At 44.4% G+C, this 18,244-nt stretch overlaps 1 protein-coding gene across 1 annotated transcript; it reads left to right on the top strand.

The window, feature by feature from the left end:
* Positions 1-1,942: 1,942 nt before the first annotated feature.
* Positions 1,943-18,244, top strand: LOC149306913 (5-hydroxytryptamine receptor 3A-like). The gene is made up of 9 exons (XM_089537788.1): positions 1,943-2,324; positions 8,347-8,513; positions 10,967-11,011; positions 11,801-11,910; positions 12,764-12,933; positions 13,292-13,452; positions 14,495-14,705; positions 15,580-15,813; positions 16,677-18,244. The coding sequence occupies exons 1-9, from the start codon at positions 2,258-2,260 to the stop codon at positions 16,961-16,963; spliced, it is 1,452 nt and encodes a 483-aa protein (XP_089393914.1). The 5' UTR covers positions 1,943-2,257; the 3' UTR covers positions 16,964-18,244.

Raw genomic sequence — 18,244 nt, 5'->3', positions numbered from 1 at the left:
GAGCTGTGGTTTTGGGGAGGTGGGTTCAATCCTCAAATGTTGGAAGGAGCATCTTCTGCAAGTGGAGCTCTTTTGCCAAGAGGAGGCAGATCCTGGGCCAAAGCCATTGCCTCTGCAATTGCCTCTGCCATCAGTTGCAAATGCAGGTGGGTTTGCAATGCTTTTAGGCTAAAAATACACTCAGAAAAATAAAATTCCCCACAGTACATCATCTGTCATTTAAAATATTCTTTTCCAACTGCAGTTCTGGGAAATGACAGGCTGCACAATACATGACGGTTTAATGCTTATTATTATTATTAGCATTATTATTTATTAAAAAGGACTTCTTCAATCACAGTCCTGCCCACCAGGGTTCCCAAAGAGATATGCAATTTTAAAATGTATTGTAATTGTAACTGTAAGTGTTCAACCTATATGCAGAACATATTGTAAGAAAAGCAGGCTTGGACACAGAAGGAGGAAGAGTAAAAATAGGAAGAAGGAATATGAGCAAGCTGAGATATGCAGATGACACTATAATACTAGCAGAAAACCTCCCAGACCTGGAACAACGACTAAGAAAGATCAAGGAAGAAAGTGCAAAGGCAGGCCTATTGTTGGACATAACCCCCCCCCCCCCCCAAAAAAAAAATAATGACCCCAGAGGAACCTACACAAATTTGAATTAGACAATGTAGAAATAGAAAGAGTAAAAGAATTCTCATACCTGGGATTAAACACTGATAGAAATGGAGACTGCAGCCGAGAAATCAGAAGAAGATTAAGAATGGGAAAGACAGCTATGACAGGACTAGAAAAGATCCTAAAATGCAAGGATGATATACAACTGAGCACCAAAGTTAGAATCCTACAAGCCATTGTATTCCCTATTGCCATGGAGGGATGTGAGAGATGGACAGTTAAGAAAGAAGATAGGAGGAAAATCAACTCATGCGGAATGTGGTTCTGGTGAAGAGTGCTAAGGATCCCATGGATGGCCCAAAAGACCAACAAATGGGTCCTGGAGCAGATCAGGCCAGAAATCTCCCTAGAAGCCAAGATGACAAAACTCAGGTTGGCATACTTTGGACACATCATGAGAAGGCATGAATCCTTGGAAAAAACAGGAATGCTAGGAAAGGTGGAGGGAAGTAGAAAGAGAGGATGGCTGCATGCAAAATAGATGGATTCTATTAAAGAGATCATGAATATGAGTTTGCAAGAACTAAGCAGAGCAACGGAGGTCTTGGAGAGGTCTCATCCATAAGGTTGCTATGGGTCACGATTGGCTCGATGGCAGTTAACAAAGCATATTTTTAGTTTTCTATGGGTTTTTTGGGCTGGGTTGCAGTGTTCCAGAAGAATTTATTTCTGACATTTCACCTGCCACTGTGGCTGGCATCTTCATGGTATGTATACTCCACATACTTCCATGCCATCACCTATTGAAGATGCCAGCCACAGTCTTCCAGAATGCAGCCACACAACCCAAAAAACCCACAGATGCCAGCCGTGAAAGCCTTCAACTTCACAGCAAGCATATTGTTTGGGTGTATGTGTGTGTGTATCTGCACTTCTCTGATGCTTATTGGTGTTTGGTTTTGTTGTTAAACAAAACTTTGTTCCAGAGAGACGCAAGCAATTCTCTGACTCGGATTTCGAAAACATGTAGCTGAGACGTTGGGTGTTTCGTTCCTAACGGGGATGGTCTTTGATCCCAGTCCTGTCCTTATCACAACACTTGATACATTAATGCACCTATTATCACTCAAACAACCCCATCAGTTTGTCGAGATGGAGAAGGGTTTCAAGTGATGGAAGGCCTCTTGGGTTGAGCCTCACACAGATGGCATCGACAACATTGGCACCCTGGCCTTCTCCTTTCCTCCTCCACCCCACGCTGTAGAGATGCAACAAGGATGTGTATTAATTCCTGTTGGTTTTGCATGACATCAGCTTGGATGGATGGGTGGGTGGGTGAACATCTTTGAATCCTTTCTCTACTTGAAACTTGAGGCAGCAGAGAGAGATTGAGAGAGAAAGAGATTGCAACATCAATTATGCATTTCTAAAAAGAAAAAATCTAACAGTTTGGGGGAAACAAGAAAGGAGGGGGTTGAAGTCTCTCTCTCTTTCTCTGCCTCCTTAATTGTGTTTAATTTCTCTGCAGAGGCAAAGGCAGGAGCGGAGAAAAGGGTGCAAGGCACTCCCTTTGCTGCGTTCGGTAGAACTAAGGAATTCGGCAGATTCTTCTCCTCTCTGTCCAAAGCCACCTATGGCTCCTTCTGGTCTGTGGATCTCTCTCCTCCTGCTCCTGTTCGCTCCTAGGTTGCAAAGCAAAGGTAAGGAAACTTTTGGGAAAGTTTGGAGGGGAGTGTGCTTGGGTTCCTTTCCTGTCTGTGGACTGGGAACTCTCCAAGGTCTAACTGGTTTTGCACAGAGCCACTGCACATGTGCCTGGTTTGCAGCTGCTCTGAAGTGTTTGAACTGGTTTTCTTGAATTCTGCCTTTTAAAAACAAAAGTTAAACTGTAGTTTTTTGTGGGTTTTTCGGGCTATTTAATAAGCTTTTCACCTTATGAAATCATTTTACTATTGGTGTTGTTCTAAGTTGATTGTGTTGTTCTAAATTAAACTAAAAGCTAGCATGGAGTAGTGGTTTGAGTACTAAGCTATGACTCTGGAGATCAGGGTTCAAATACTGCCTTGGCCATGAAAACCCATTGAGTGGCCTTTTTCATCCAGATGGGGTTCTGAGTGGGCATAAGTCACAACTTTTGTGGGTAATTTGGGGGCATTTTAGGCCATTTTTAGGCAAAAAATATAACCCCCAAATTGGGCCATTTTAAATATTTAAAAATTGGGGTGCAGTTGGGGGTTTCCAGGGTGCCTTGAAGGCCAAAATAGCATGTGGCCCATGGACTATATTTACCCATCACTGCAACCAAGGCTCTCTACCTAATATAAGAAACCAGAGTTTTGAGAAGACAGTATCTTCCTAGGATTTTTTCCTTGCAGCTTCTGATTTCTTAGTATTGAAACCAACTAAGTCGAAATCCTACCTAGCCTGAAAAAGTGAAAAATTCTGCACAGAATTATGGAGGACAAAACCATTAAAACCACTCACAGACTGTACACAGTTTGTGAATTTTTCATCCAAGCCCAGTAAATTTGGGTAACCCAGTCTGGCGTACCTTGTTCCTGAGAAGGATGGGGAGCCATAATTCTTGGCAAACATGGAAGGTGTCAGGAGGAACAGCCTGTTCATGATAGCACAAGGCATCCCTAGCTAATGATCATCTGTTCATTAGGAAGCGTTGTGTTTGCAAAGAGGTGGGAACAGGTTGGTGAAAGTGCCGACGGCGGAGCATGGAGAGTATTGTGCTGTTACCTTCTCAAGACAAATTTTGAACATGTCTATCACTGGGAGGCCATTCTAGGTCTGCACATCCCTAGAATAAACTATGACTCCATCAGTATTCTGGAGAAGGAGGCTCAAAATGTGGGAATGAAAGGGCCTGGAAGACCTTGCTGGTTTCATGGGAGGTGGCAGAAGATAATTGTGAAGAAGAGCATGAGGAAGTTCCTTTTTAAGATTGTGGTGATGCTTAGAACTCCCCAACCAACATGACCCTTGATCCTGGGATTTCTTTGTCTTCCAAAAGGAACCTTTCCAAGCTCTGTTTCATGGTATCCTTCTCCATGTCTCCCTTTAGAATGATTTATGGGTAGATATAACATTTCTTCCAGTGGCTCCTTAAGTGTGGCATATTTCCAGCAAGACAGTGGCCAGACCAATTAGGAACCTTGAGTATCTTAGGATGCATCTGCACTGCAGAAATAATGTGATATGACACTACTTTAACTGCCATGGCTCAGTATTGTAGTTTTGTGAGACATTTAGCCATATCGGTCACAGAACTCTGGTGCCACAACAAACTTCAGATCCCAGGATTCTATTACTGCAGTGTTACTGCATTATTTCTTCAGTGCAGATGCAGCCTTGTTGCTGTTTTTGTGTACCTCCAACTCATTTTTGACTTATGGCGACCCTAAGGCAAACCTATCATAAGGGTTTTCTTGGCAAGTTTCTTCAGGAGGAGGGTTTGCCGTTGCTTCCTCTGAGGCTGAGAGTGTGTGACTTGCCCAATGTCACCCAGTGGGTTTTTATACCTGAGTGGGATTTGAACTCTGGTCTCCAGAGTCACATAGTCCAATGCCTAAGAGGAGCCAAAGGTCCAGAATCCTCTCCCCAAAGCAGCTGTTTAGGATCACCCAGGATGCTCACAAATATGGTGAGAAAGTGACAATTCTTTCTGAGGGATTTGGGATCCACTGGCAGACTTGACTCCGGACACAAGATTTTCCATATCGATGATGTGATGCATGGGACCTTTTTCAAAAGCCTCTTCCAGGCCTTGTGGCTGAGTATTCTGTAAATTAATTCCACATCCAAACCAAATGTTCTCCTATCTCTCCTGAACCTCCTGCCAATCAATTAAATTGGATGACCCCAAGTTCTAGGGCTGGGATTGAGGGCAATCTCTTATCCACTTTCTCCACTCCATATGTAATTTTATAAACCATTCTCCATGACCTCTTTCTGCTCCTAAATAAAAGCAACAACAAAAGGTCTCAGACAGCATTTTTTGACTTTCCTTGTAGGCAAAGCACTCCAACACCATGCCCCCCTCCAAATTATTTGAATTGACCTTCTCCAACTCTATGATTTCTTGCGTAGAGAAGAGACAATTGCCTCCATGCTGACGGTTTAATGGGGGACAGTGGCCTTCAGACCTCGCTTTGTGATCCCCAAAGCCCCCTCTCAACCTCAACAATATTTTATTTTAAATCACCATTATGATTTTTAGGAATGTTCTTTCTTGGACCCACACAGAAAGCCACATAGAAATACCCCCAACAGTCCTCACAAGCACCCAGGACCCCATACATCCCCAAATACCATGATTTTCATTTGCAATCCTTCTCAAAATGGTCTCAGGTGGTGTCACTTCCTGTCACCATTTTGAGAGGGACCACAGGAATCCACCACTGAAGCACTCCTGAAAGATGTCCATCCAACCTCTGTTTAAAGATCTGCAAAGATGGACTCCATCTTGAGACAATCCATTCCATTGTCAACCAGCTCTTCCCAATATTTAGGTGGAATCTCTTCTCTTGTGTCCTAGTCTTTGGAGAAGCAGAAAACATTCCTCTTAGAGACTGTTTTCCAGACATTTTCTCATATTGGTTGCCCATCTCTAGACATATTCCAGATTGTTCCCGATGGTCAAATAGCAATGAGATTCATTTATGTGGAGAGAGGAGTTAACTGGGATTCACCTCCCTCAACTTGGTGGCGGATGCTTTCCAGCCATGAGTCAGTCCAGGGCTGCTCCAAGAGCCGCATGATCTGTCTTCTTGCCCTTTCTAAGTGACAAACAACATCTTTTGTGTTCTTGCGATGTAGGAAAACTAACAAACCTAGTCAATGGTTCTTTAGAGATCCCACTCCCATCTGTTGCATGAAGAAAATACGGGGGTGTAAGAGAGGGGAGGATTCATTTCATTTCTAGGAGATGTAATCTTTTGGAGGGGGGGGTCAGTAATTTGGGTTGAAGAAACACCTCCTCCTGCCCCCCTTCTCCAACTTGTTATTTAATCCCCTGTATTCAGAATAGCCAACTGTTAAAATAAACAGTTTAAAACATTAAGAATAGTGGGATTATTTTAATTGACTGTAAGTGTACTAATTTGACAAATAGTGTTTTCTTAGACAAGGAAGATTGAGAGGTGGTTTTGCCAGTTCCTTCCTCTAAAATGGAGCCCACAGTGCCTGGTATTCATTGGTGGTCTCCCATCCAAGTTCTAACCAGAGTCGACCCTTCCTAGTTTCCAAGATCACATGCAATCTGGTGCCTCCTATGCGTATGTGTTTGTATGTACCATCAAGTTGTCTGTCAACTAATGGCGACCCCATGAATTTCTCATACTGTTTCTGCTGCAAGTAGTTCTTAAAGGTAGTGTTCCTTCCCCTGAAATAGAGCCTCCAGCACCTGATATTCCCTGATGGGCCCCCATTCAAGTACTAACCAGGGCTGACCCTGCTTAGCTTTCAAGATCAGACAGGATCAGTTGCCTTTAGGATAGTTGTTGTTGTTGTTGTGTGCCTTCAAATCATTTCTGACTTATGGACACCCCAAGGTGAACTTATCAGGGAGTTTTCTTGGCAAGATTGGTTCAGAGGAGGTTTGCCATGGCCTTCCGCTGAGGGTGAGAACATGTAACTTGGCCAAGGTCACTCAATGGGTTTCACAGCTAAACTTGGAATCGAACCTTGGTCTCCAGAGTCATAGGCTCACCTCAAACCATTATGCTGCACTGGCTTTCTAAATACAAAATAATGCTTTCTGTGACCCACCATTAATATTTGGCCATGATGTGAATCAGTATTGCAGAATCAATCTTCCGTTCCCTTTGTTTTGTCTGGCTCTTCACCTTTAACATCTGCCAAACATTCAGAAATCAAATAGGTGGAATTTTTCAGGCTGCATCTCCTTGTGCAAGGGCAATACTTTACAGATGGCGAACCTATGGCACGTGTGCCAGAGGTGGCACTCAGAGCCCTCTCTGTGGGCACACATGCTGTCGCCCTAGCACAGAGTTTGCCAGAGTTTCTTACTAGAAAGCCAGAGGGATGTGGCACTTTGCAATAAATAAGTGGGGTCTGGGTTGCAGTTTGGGCACTCGGTGTGTAAAAGGTTCACCATCACTGCTTTACAGGATCATACTTTATAGCAAGGGCCATACTTTACAGCACTAAAACCCTCCATCCCATCCCAGCAACAGCAAAGCCAGTAAGTCCAGCAGCCAGATGCTGCAGCCAGTGGCTGGGCAGACATAGCATTTGCCACCACACGCCAGTTGGCTCTTTAAGGGCCATTTGGACGAGACAAAGGCAGCGCCTGCCGTGCAGTTAGGAAGCCAGCCTGCTTTCTGCCGAGACATCCCTAATTTGTTTTTCCTCTTTCTCCTCTGCCCTTCTCCATCTTCTCTCTCTCCAGCTGCCTGGCACTCGTGAGCCCAGCCAGCTTAGAGGAATTATAAGGCAGTGCGAAAAGGCAGAGGGGTCTGCATGAAAAGCCTTCTCGGAGGCTGCTTGCCCCCAAGTATGGGCAGATCTATTCCAATTAGGGCCTGCTTGAGAAGCGTGAATTGTGCCCCAGTGTTAAGGAGTCATGTACGGGAGGCACATCACATTGCAGGCACTAGTGGCAGCCACAAAGGAGCTCATAGTGCGGCTTGGCTTTTTGCTAATTTCCTTGCCAAGAGTTGACATGGAGGACCAAGTTGCATCAAAAGTGAATTGTTCTGCTATTAATGCCAAGACAGAGGGGCAGTGAGGTACAGTGGTTCAGTCAAGCAGACAGCCAAGTTTCCAGATAAAGGTATAAGTGAGGGGTACACCTTCAATAGGGGTGCAGAGGTAGCCAGAGAATCACATGTTAGTCCAGGTAGTGAATGCATTATAAGTTTCAGCCTGAGCCTCCAGTGGATTTCTCCAAGGTACTGGACTGATTTAAGGGATACATTCCAGCACCTCGGAGATCTCCTTTAAATTTCATTTTAAGACTCATGGAGATTGAGTGCCCCTATGACACTGGAGCCAAGAACAAGAATTCTTCAGACAACGGCAGAACAACAACAGGAGTTTGCCTTGTACACTTGCAAACACAAGGGCTGTTTGAATGTATCACTTTTCTATGTTTTTAACTGTATTTTTTTCAACGCTGTGAGCCATTCTGAGTTCCAGTTCTGGAAAAAGAGCGGGGAATAAACAAATATAATAATAATAATAATAATAATAATAATAATAATGGCTGAAATATGTTGCACAAGGAGACCCAGCCTGAAAAGTTCCACCTATTTGATTTCTGAATGTTTAGCAGATGTTAAAGGTGAGGAGCCAGAAAAAAACAAAGAGAACAGAAGAGCTTGGAACACATACAGATAGTATTATTTTTTAACTGCATGGCAAGTGTCACTAAAATTTAGGACTTTTACACCAGAGTTTACTTTAGAAGCAATATGGGTGCAATCCCAATCACCACTTACTTGTGAGAAGACAGCTTGCAAAAATTTCTATTTTGGCCATGCTGTCTGAAGAATTTAGGGAATTGCAGTCCAAAACATGGATTTCTTCTCCTAAGCTCTGATTGAATACATACGGATTGACATTGTAAACTATTTTTGTAGGGATCTGGGGGGAAAAAGGTCATGTTAGGAGATTGCGATGTTGATTCATCGAGAAAAGCAAATGCCAAGAAAGCATTCCCAGTGTGAACCGTATCGTTTTGCTTCCCAGCTCCTCCGAAAATTGCCAGCAAAGTTGTCAACACAAGCAAGTCCGCCCTCCGCCAGCTCTCTGACTATCTATTCACCAACTACAAGAAGGGGGTCCGTCCCGTCCGGAACTGGAGGAAGACCACTAACGTGGCCATCGATGTCATGATCTATGCCATTCTGAGCGTGGTAGGTCCTTATTCCTTGCTCCAAAGCTCTTGGGCTTCAGTGGTTAAGTGTGGATCGATGGGGCCACAGACCCGATCCGCAAACATTCAGAGAAACCTCTCCAATTTGCGGGGGAGTTGTGATGTATCTAGCCTCCCTGGCTGAGAGCTTAGAGAAGTTGGTCTCCATAGAGATTGCCACAACAGAAGAGCCTTGTTTGTGAATTTTGCTTTTGTTCTGAGACTCTTCCCAGAATCTCTCCAAAATCCTCCTTTTCTTTTTCTTCAGCTGAAGAGCTGTCAGTTGCTAACTGTGGACCAATATCAGTTCAGCTCTAAAGCATCACTTACACAGTCTGTGCTTTAGATGCAGATACTGGACAAGTTGTTTTTCTGGACTAAAGCTCCCAGAAACTCCCGGGGCATAAAAACTCACAAGATGTAGCTATGGGGTGCTGGGGGGGGGGGACACACAAAATGGGGGTGTTGGCTCCAAATAAGAATTCTGCCCTCCCATGCAATTTTCCTTCGGTCCCCAAATTTTTAGCATTGCTAAAAATTAACTTACAACTTGTCTAGAAACAGAGTTTAGGCATCCAGAAAAAAGGGGTAGGCGCAGTGACCAGCATGGCATAGTGGTTTGAGTGTTGAACTGGGACTCTGGAGACCAGGATTCGAGGTCTCACTCTGCCATGGAAACCCATTGGGTGACCCTGGGGAAGTTGCACTCTCTCAGTCTCAGGGCAAGGCCACAGCAAAGCTCCTCTGAACAAATCTTGTCAAGAAAACCCCATGATAGGTCCTCTTTTGGGTAGCCGTAAGTCGGGAATGACTTGAAAACACACAACCACAACAACAGAGACCAAGGGAATGCCAGGAGTTCTAAGTGTGAACAATTTTGCATCTCTTGCTCTCTGCAATGGTAGGAATTTGGAGACTGGAGAAAAAGGTTATGGGGATGAGCTGAATTCTTATTTTGGGGGAAATGCCCTTAGTTTGCTCCCCCACTTTGTAGCTACATCCCTGGTTAGTGAGAAGGATAGTACAGTAATGTGGATGAGGATAAGCATGCCATAATTTGGAATGGCAATCTCATGCATTTCATTATCTCCCACAAGAGCAAAAATTGCTAAAAGCTTTCTCCCTGCTGGGTGAAATGATGTGAGATTTAGACTATTTTTCAACCATTAGCCTTGAAAGAGAAGACTTTTTTGTGTTGAAAATTTCTGAAAGTTTTCCCATCACCAAAAACATTGCTATAGAGCAGCTGTAGGAGGATTCACCTCTCCTCTTGGTCCCTGATGCAAAGCCAAGCATCTCGCTTTGGTATAGTAGGGATTGTGCAACCCTGAGTAGGATACCACCCTTGTGCAACCTCTGAGAAAAGGTAACCTCTTGTATAACAACATTTGCACCAATGTAAAGCAACAACAAAGGTTCCTGGCCCATTCTCCATGCTGGTAGGGGGATTCTTGGAGTTGTAGTCTGAAAATGTAACTTCTTCACCTTCCACTTACATATATACCGAAGGCGTGTCTATATATATATATATAATGCTAAGCATGGCAATAGGTGTTTGGAAACATAATCATATTACAAGCGGAGATCTGGAATTAGCCATTGGCTCTATTTAGTGTATGCTCACTGGCTTAGATCCAGTTCTTAGTCCAAATATAGTCGATCTATTGAATCAGTGAAACATTATTAAGAGAACACTTGTGTAATTTTTATTGATTTAACAGGTCTAATTTAATTGAGACTAGCGACTGGAATTAGGTCACTGTGTCTGAGTCTGCCTAATACGAATACACAAGTTGCCTTATAACAAACCAGACCACTGGTCTGTTAGGGCCAGTGTTGTCTATAACACTTTCCTCCTTTAAAGGCTTTTAAACAGAAGTCGGATGGCCATAAGTGCATCTACACTGAGGAAACAATGCAGTTTGACACTATTTTAAGTGCTGTAGCTCCATCCTATGGAATAATGGGATTTGCAGTTTTACCAGGTCTTTCGCCTTCTCTGCCAAAGAGTGCTGGTCCTTCACAAAACTACAAATCCCAGTGTTCTGTAGGATGGAGCCATGGTAGTTAAAGTGCTGCCAAACTGCATTACTTCTACAGTGTAGATGCACCCTACATTTCAGGTTCTTTAGCAGTGAGTACCAGGGGATTAGACCCTCTGGATCCCTTCCAACTGTATGATCCTATAATTCTATGATGACTAGCAACCACTCCCCAAGTGCGCTAGTAGAGTTTTCCACCTTCGGTCTTGTTACTATGACCCTTTTACCTAGAAATGGCAGGGACTGAAGCTGTCATCTTCTGTAGTCAAAGCAGGAAGTCTACTACTAAGCCATGGATATGTTCAGAGTTCTGCTAAGCCATCTCCCTTCCTCCCAACCCAATGCAAGAAGGTGCATGAATGAAGCAGACCCTCTGTTTCACCAACTTGATCTCTGTTGTTGTTTTTGACAGGATGAAAAAAACCAGGTCCTGACAACGTATATCTGGTACAGACAGGTAAGAAGGAGACTCCATCTTTTTACTAACAGGGCTTCCAATTTCCCATTCTTCTTGGTCCTCCAATGATCAATCACTTGTTCGCCATGGAGCCTGTGTCATCCACAGTGCTCCCTTGAATCCCAGGACAACCAGTTGTTTGACCTAAATCCAGTTGGTCATCTGAACAAGAGTAGTCCGACTTGGTGGAAATGTACAATAAGCATTGACTTGCTGATGTTCCATTGATTCAATGACTCTACTCTTGTCTACAATAGGATCTAACCTTTTCTGTAGCATTCTTTCACAGTCCCTCTGCCTCTTCTTTCATTGCTTGGTTTTATTTGGAAGTCAATCTGCATTCTCCCTTATGCCAGGCACTGCAGACTATGGGGTTCCCTTACTTTGAGCCTTACCTTCTGGACATTTGGACTACAACCACAATATCACAAAGCAGTGGCCATGCACAAAGCAAGAGACTATCCATTAACCACATTCATAGTTTGAGGAACATTTAAAACATTGGTCATTTGGAGTTGAATACATGACCTTTTGGGCCTACAATGTCCAAATCTCCTCACTCCCCAACATGGTTCTTTCCAAAACGTAACTTTTGTGTATGCTCTGGCTTTGGACATCAAGAGAATTGGGGTGAGAAAAATGGGGAAGATTGGAGAGGATAAAGCGTGTTTTTGTTGGCCAATAGGCATGATTTGTGAATTGGGGGTGGGTGGGTCCTTGTTTCCATTAAAATAAAATCATTTCAGCATTTGGCCCTGGCTCAAACCCCTTATTCCCTCTTTTCCGCAGCAATGGATCGACGAGTTTCTGCAATGGAATCCACAGGACTTTGACAACATCACCCAGATGTCTGTTCCTACCGATGCCATCTGGGTGCCAGATATTCTGATCAATGAGTTGTAAGTGGGTTCTTGGGGGGGTCTCCCCTCCTCCACATTGTGGGAGTAGAGGAAGGGTTGGGAGAAAACAGGCAGATTATCCTTGCTTCCCGCTGTCCCCTTGTTTTTCTTCATTTGGTATTCTTGGCAACACTTTCCCACTTTTGGCTCAAAGCTGGCTCTGTCCTCTGTGTAACTGTACATTGCAGATGGGGAGAAGGCTGAGGATCTGGGAGGGTTCCAGTAGTGGAAAATTATAAACACTCATAATTGCCTTGGCCGCGTTGGGCCTGGGATCCAAATATCCCGAGGAAGTCTTTGTTGAGGAAGGAGAGAAGGAGGGAGGGAGGGAGGGAGAAAGACAATGGCAGGACAGCTGCAAAGGCATCAACCCATGTTTGGAAGAAGAGAGACATGATCTCAAGCAGGGAATTGGATTTATTGTTGCAAACTATCTGGTTGCTACCATTAACAGGACCTTGCCAAATACCCCTCTGCAGAGCTGGTGGGACAAATTTCCTTCTCATAACAATTTCCCCCCAAGTTAAAACACATATCAGGTGCCATTTCAAAAGGTTTCTTTTAAACAAAAATAGGTTGCAGGGGACGATGGTGTAGTTGTGTTTATTTATTTATTGCACATATGTCCCAACCTTCTTCCAAAACGGGGGGAAGAAATGGTTGAAGAGAAGAGACATGAAGATCCAGACCTTCCCCAAGACCCAGCTTTGCAAAGATATGCCAAATTCTACCTCCACATTGGTTTCTGGAGTGGAGGAGTTTGGCTCCTGGGTCACACTGATGGTTTCTGATGTAGTCAAACCCTGTTATTTTTGCCTGGACTTTCTGTTTCTCTGCCTTCTATCTTCTGCAGTGTGGATGTGGGCAAATCCCCCGATATTCCCTACGTTTACATCCTCCATCATGGGGAAGTCCGGAACCTCAAGCCAGTCCAGGTCGTAACTGCCTGCAGCCTGGACATCTACAACTTCCCCTTCGATGTCCAGAACTGCTCTTTGACCTTCACCAGCTGGCTACATAACAGTATGTTATGAGTTCGGTTGACTTTATCTTGCATGCTGGGAGAGAGAATGAGAGGAGATAAGCTGGTTCACAAATATAAATTCATATCCCATTGTATTGTTTCTGGCCTGAATCATATTGGTAGCCCCTAACAAGAGTAACAACACTGAATCCAAGAGATTTAGCTACAAGTTCAGTCAACATCCAACAATTGATTCAATGGGACTTCTCTAGCTGGGGCAAACCTATGATTGGCAAAGGCATCGATTTCTCAACTCCTTGGTTTAAGCTGCTGTTGCTCTTGTTGTTGTCATTATTGTTATGCTTATTATCTCATTTTCACAGTCCACCATCTTACCTGGCTGTTCTTCCTCCTCAGTCCGAGACATCAACATCTCCTTGTGGCGGAGCCCAGAGGAAGTGAAACACGACAAGAGTGTCTTCATGAACCAAGGGGAATGGGAACTCCTGCATGTACTCAGCCAATTCCGAGAATTCAGTGTGGGGGACAGTGATTCCTATGCGGAGATGAAGTTCTTTGTAAGTCATCAGCTGAGGGAATGGTTCTCGCTGTAGAAAGAAGTTGTGGGGTGGAAGTAGAGAACAGAAAGTTCAGTGCAGGTGCAGAGGATGAGAGAAATTAAATAGGAGTTGGGCATATGATGCAGGGTGGGACATCCCAGTCATGGTAGAAGACTGCCTGTTGTTATCGTGTCCCTTCAAGTCATCTCCGACTAGGCGATGCTTTCATGGGATTTTCTTGGCAAGCTTTGTTCTGAGGAGGTTTGCTATTGCCATTGTTTGAGGCTGAGAGCATGTGACTTGACCATCTCAGAGCATGTGGAGCTTGTCTCTTTACTATTTTCTACAAAGGTATGCAGCCCGATGCCCTTTGTGGGGCTGGACCTTCTTGGTTAGTGCCAACTAAAGCAGACCCATTGATTCAGTCATTGAATGGTGAGCCAATAAGTATGAAAACCCTATTGATTCAATGTGTTGACTCTAGTTAGCATTAGCAATTGGATTCAATTGGCCTCTGGCTGGAAACTCTCCTCTTCATATTCTGCTTTTTGCAAAAACTGTATCACATCCTTGGAAGACTCTTTATCTTGTTGTTTCCTGAATCTTATCCCTGTGATGCTCTGATTCCTTCAAAGGAATGGATCTTTGAGGGTTCTTCCTTTCCATTGTGTGGTGTAATAACAGATGACGGGGGGCAGGAACAATGAGACATCCTCTCCTCTTCCAGGAGAGAAAAGACGCCACTTGCAAATGTTGTTGTTTTGAACCACAGCTCCCAGGGGCTGTGGAGATTCTGGGAGTGATAGTCCAAAAGTCTGACCATAGTATCTCAGAAAGCACAGGGCATAAATAAGAAGTGGGTAGTAACGTCCATCTCGAAAGAACCCAGGAAGCGACTTAGTGCCAAATGGGGCTCTTGGCTTGAGTCCTTTCATACCAGAAGGGGAAGCATTCACTGAGCCTTAATGGATCTGACAGGGAGCCAGCCAGCTATTAGGGAATGTCCCAAGATAGCACCCATTCCTGCCAAGGCTCCATGTGCCTCTTTATATCCCGGCAGGTGGTCATCCGGAGGCGCCCGCTCTTTTACGCTGTTAGCCTACTGCTGCCCAGCATCTTCCTGATGGTCATGGACATTGTGGGGTTCTACCTCCCTCCAGACAGTGGGGAGAGGGTCTCATTCAAGATCACCCTGCTCCTGGGCTATTCTGTTTTCCTCATCATTGTCTCTGACACTCTGCCAGCCACCGCCATCGGGACTCCGCTCATTGGTAAGATTAGTTGCACTTTCAGAGGTATTAATGGCTGAAGGTGTGTAAAAAGTCAACAGTGCATTATTAGGTGCAGGAGATCTTGTGTATGTACATAGGCATTGCAGCTCTACTTGTGAGATCAGAGACAGTCAGATGCACTCTGGCAGTTGCCAGACTTGCTGGGAGTGCCTTTCCATTTCTTTTTGCAAAAGTTCCTTTCTCTTTATTTACTAAGGGTTTTGGCTGGGGAACCTGTGGTGGGACACAGCTGACTCCCTGTCTTTCCTGAAGGCCAGTCCATGGCTGAGCTCTTGTTCATTATTGCGTGTAGTTACACTGTGGGACTGAATGATGCAGTTGGTGATTGCATAATGAGCATGACATGTGTGAACACTCCTGTCATGCAACAACTGATTGAACTCTACACTCACTTGGAGTGGAGGGGCGCAACGGCAGAACTTCCTAAGCAATGGCATATTTCAGCATCAGCCCAGAATAGATGCCACCTTTGTGCAACCTCTGAGAAAAGCAATGGTTTGTGTAGTGATATCCACACATCCTCATACAGTGGTTTTTTCCATGAGTCGGAGACAGAAGAGGGACCCCCAGCAGACCTCAGTCCCTAGGCGGCCATATATAGGAAGAGGCATTCCTTCAAGCATCATTGTCCCAAGCTGGTTAAGGCTTTGGATGTTATTATCACGAGAACCTTCAATTCCAGCTAGAAATAGATTGGTATATTTGACAGGACTCAGCAAATCCTGGGTTGGCTCAAAAGGGAGTTTTGATGAGCCAAAATGAGGGAGGCACTGGTAGGGAATGAGGAGAGGGGAGAAGGGAGGGTCTAGCCAAGAAACTGCCTTTGCTGAAGGCCTTGCTTTCCTTTTTACAGGGGTCTATTTTGTGGTATGCATGGCCCTGTTGGTCATCAGCTTGACTGAGACCATCCTCATTGTGCGTCTGGTACACAAGCAGGACCTGCAGCCCCACGTCCCCGAGTGGGTCAAGCGCTGGGTCCTGGAGCGAGCCACCATCTTGCTCTGCATCCAAGATAGGCACACCTTCTGCCCAGTCCGCACACAGAGCTCTGACATCTCCAGGAGCATGGAGAACAATGACAGCACAGGTAAGAGCAACCTCGGAGTCCCAAAACAAGATGCCCATGCAAGATGAAATTGATTTTTTGTGTTATTCTTGCATGCAAAGACAAATTATCTCCAAAGCTTTGTCCCCACTGGGTGAGAGTGTGACAGTTATTGCTCATTTCATGATTTTTTTTTAAAATCGGGGCTTTTTTCTTCAAAATTATCTGCACCAAAAACATGTGGTTTGTTTGTGCACATGTTTCAAAGCAGTAAGCAAAAATCTGTGTACAATATTTTGCAAACATAGATCCGAAGATTCCCTGGAGCTTCCTATTCTCCTGTCCCAGCTCCCCACAATAGCTACACCCTTGGAATGGTGAATCAAGTGGTACATTGAAGGCACTGACAAACACTAACCTGATGCATCATCCGAGAATGGGCAATTGTTACACTTGTGGCATCCCACTTTCACAAATATGAATACCAATGTTATGTTTGTTGTGTGCCTTCAAGCAATTTTCGACATATAGAGACCCTAAGGTGAACCTATTGTGGGGTTTTCTTGGAAAGATTTCTTCATAGGAGGTCTGCCATAGCTTTCCCCTGAGGCTGATAGTATGTGACTTGCTGAAAGTCACCCAGTGGGTTTCATGGCCAATCTGGGAATCAGACCCTGGTCTCCAGAGTCATAGTCCAACAATCCAACCACTACAGCACACTGGCTCCTTAAAGTTGTTATGGCATGGATAGAAAAGTGCATTTTCATGTGTCAGGAAATGTATATATGATGTTTAGCTATGAACCAGCCCTTGGCTTTGACTCTCAGCTGGAGACCCTGATTTCAAACACATCCCCCATAGCTGCTTCTCCTTTACTTACAAGCCTTTCCGTCTGGTCCTTCTAGCCAAACTGAACCACTACAACTCCGAGAACATCCGTGATTACGAAGGAGGGACAAGTGCATCAACTCAGTCGCAGGGGGAGAATTCGCTCGTGGTGGAAAACATCCTCCAGGAGATATCATCCATCCGCCAGTTCCTGGAGAAGCGGGATGAATTCCGTGACATTGCCCGGGAATGGTTGCAAGTGGGATACGTCCTGGATGTGCTTCTCTTCCGGGCCTACCTGGTAGCCGTGTTGGCTTACAGCCTCACATTGGGCACTCTGTGGTCCATCTGGCAGTATGCCTGAGGCATGCCGGGACTTGCCCCATAGACGGGCCAGCCAGGCAGTGGCATTCAATGAGTCTCCTTGAGGCTTGCTGACATGCATTTTAATGGCAGAGGGTCAGGATCTGGGGTACATTTGCTATTGTTGTTCCCAATCATGCCTCACGTAATCCTGGTGACTTCCAAGTGTTTCTCAAGACTGGTCAGTGTGTATCTATGTAATTACCGAGGTGTGATACTTGCTTAGCAGAGTTGTGTATTCCACCTTCGACTGCCCGCCTTAGCTATGAATAAACAGAGGCATGTGCCCTTGCTCCTAAGTGACTTGTGTACACACACCTTTAAAATGTTGGTCTTATAATGCATGCCAATTCAAAAAGAAGAAGAAGAGGAAAAGGAAGGAGGAAGAGGAAGTAACAGTTTTTAGGGCTCCAAACTTGAAGAGGCGAGGTAAAGACTAATAATTGTTAGGGATGATCCTTTACCAGGCCTTTAATCCAGTTTCCCTCCCTTTTCCCCAGTTCTGCACTTGCATGGCCAACTTCAGCTTCCTTCTCCATTTTAGCACAAAAGAGCCTGGCTCAGGCAACTAAACCCTTTTCCTTTGTACATACTCACCCTCTAGAGAAGACCCCCAAAGTCCAAGGGAGATGGAGATTGTTCATGGGGGCCATTCTTTGCTTCACTTTTTCCCCCCAGTAGGAGAAATTAAATTTCAAGATGCTATGAAAAGGGGATTCCTTGACAGATAACAATGATAATGATGGAAATATTTTAAAAGTATTTGGAAAATGGATGAAAAATGAGTTTGACGAGTGTCAGAAAATCCTGACAAGGAGACTCCTAGATAGATGAGAACCTTTGCAGTTCTCAACTTATTCTGTGCAAAACAAGGTGCCCATTTTAAAGAAGAAGATAGCATTTTCTACACAGAAAATGACAATATTTTGTGTGTGTGTGCAGAAAAGCTGTTGAGCAAAAAACAGAAAATGCCTGTTTCCTGTTCAGGAAATGAGGTGTATTATTTCTTTATCTGATTTATATCCCACATTTCTCCTGAATGGGATCCAATGCAGTTTTCTGTTTCTCTTCCAAACTCACTTCCTAGAGCAGCCATCTCATTTTGCCTAATGGTAGGGCTGCCCCTGGATCATGTCTGACCATTCACCCACTTTGTAAATAGCATTTGAGAACATCTGTACAGTATGTGCCTTCTTTGTCACCTGGACTGATGGCAAGGGAGGCCGATTCTCTTCTTATGTCAAAATGTTGTGCAATAAACTGGATTGAGTTAAACCAAAAA

Source organism: Sceloporus occidentalis, unplaced genomic scaffold (assembly GCF_023333645.1).
Source record: "Sceloporus occidentalis isolate IW3139 unplaced genomic scaffold, rSceOcc1.0.p SCAF_9, whole genome shotgun sequence".
NCBI lineage: Eukaryota > Metazoa > Chordata > Lepidosauria > Squamata > Phrynosomatidae > Sceloporus > Sceloporus occidentalis.
Note: the sequence above shows the minus strand (reverse complement) of the source record. Positions and strands in the feature narration are given on the sequence as shown.

Bases quoted from the DNA above. Each gene is read 5' to 3' on its own strand.
- LOC149306913 (XM_089537788.1), top strand. From the start codon at position 2,258: ATGGCTCCTTCTGGTCTGTGGATCTCTCTCCTCCTGCTCCTGTTCGCT. The intron at 2,325-8,346 runs GTAAGGAAACTT...TTTGCTTCCCAG, and splicing joins TCCTAGGTTGCAAAGCAAAG to CTCCTCCGAAAATTGCCAGC. The intron at 14,706-15,579 runs GTAAGATTAGTT...TCCTTTTTACAG, and splicing joins CATCGGGACTCCGCTCATTG to GGGTCTATTTTGTGGTATGC.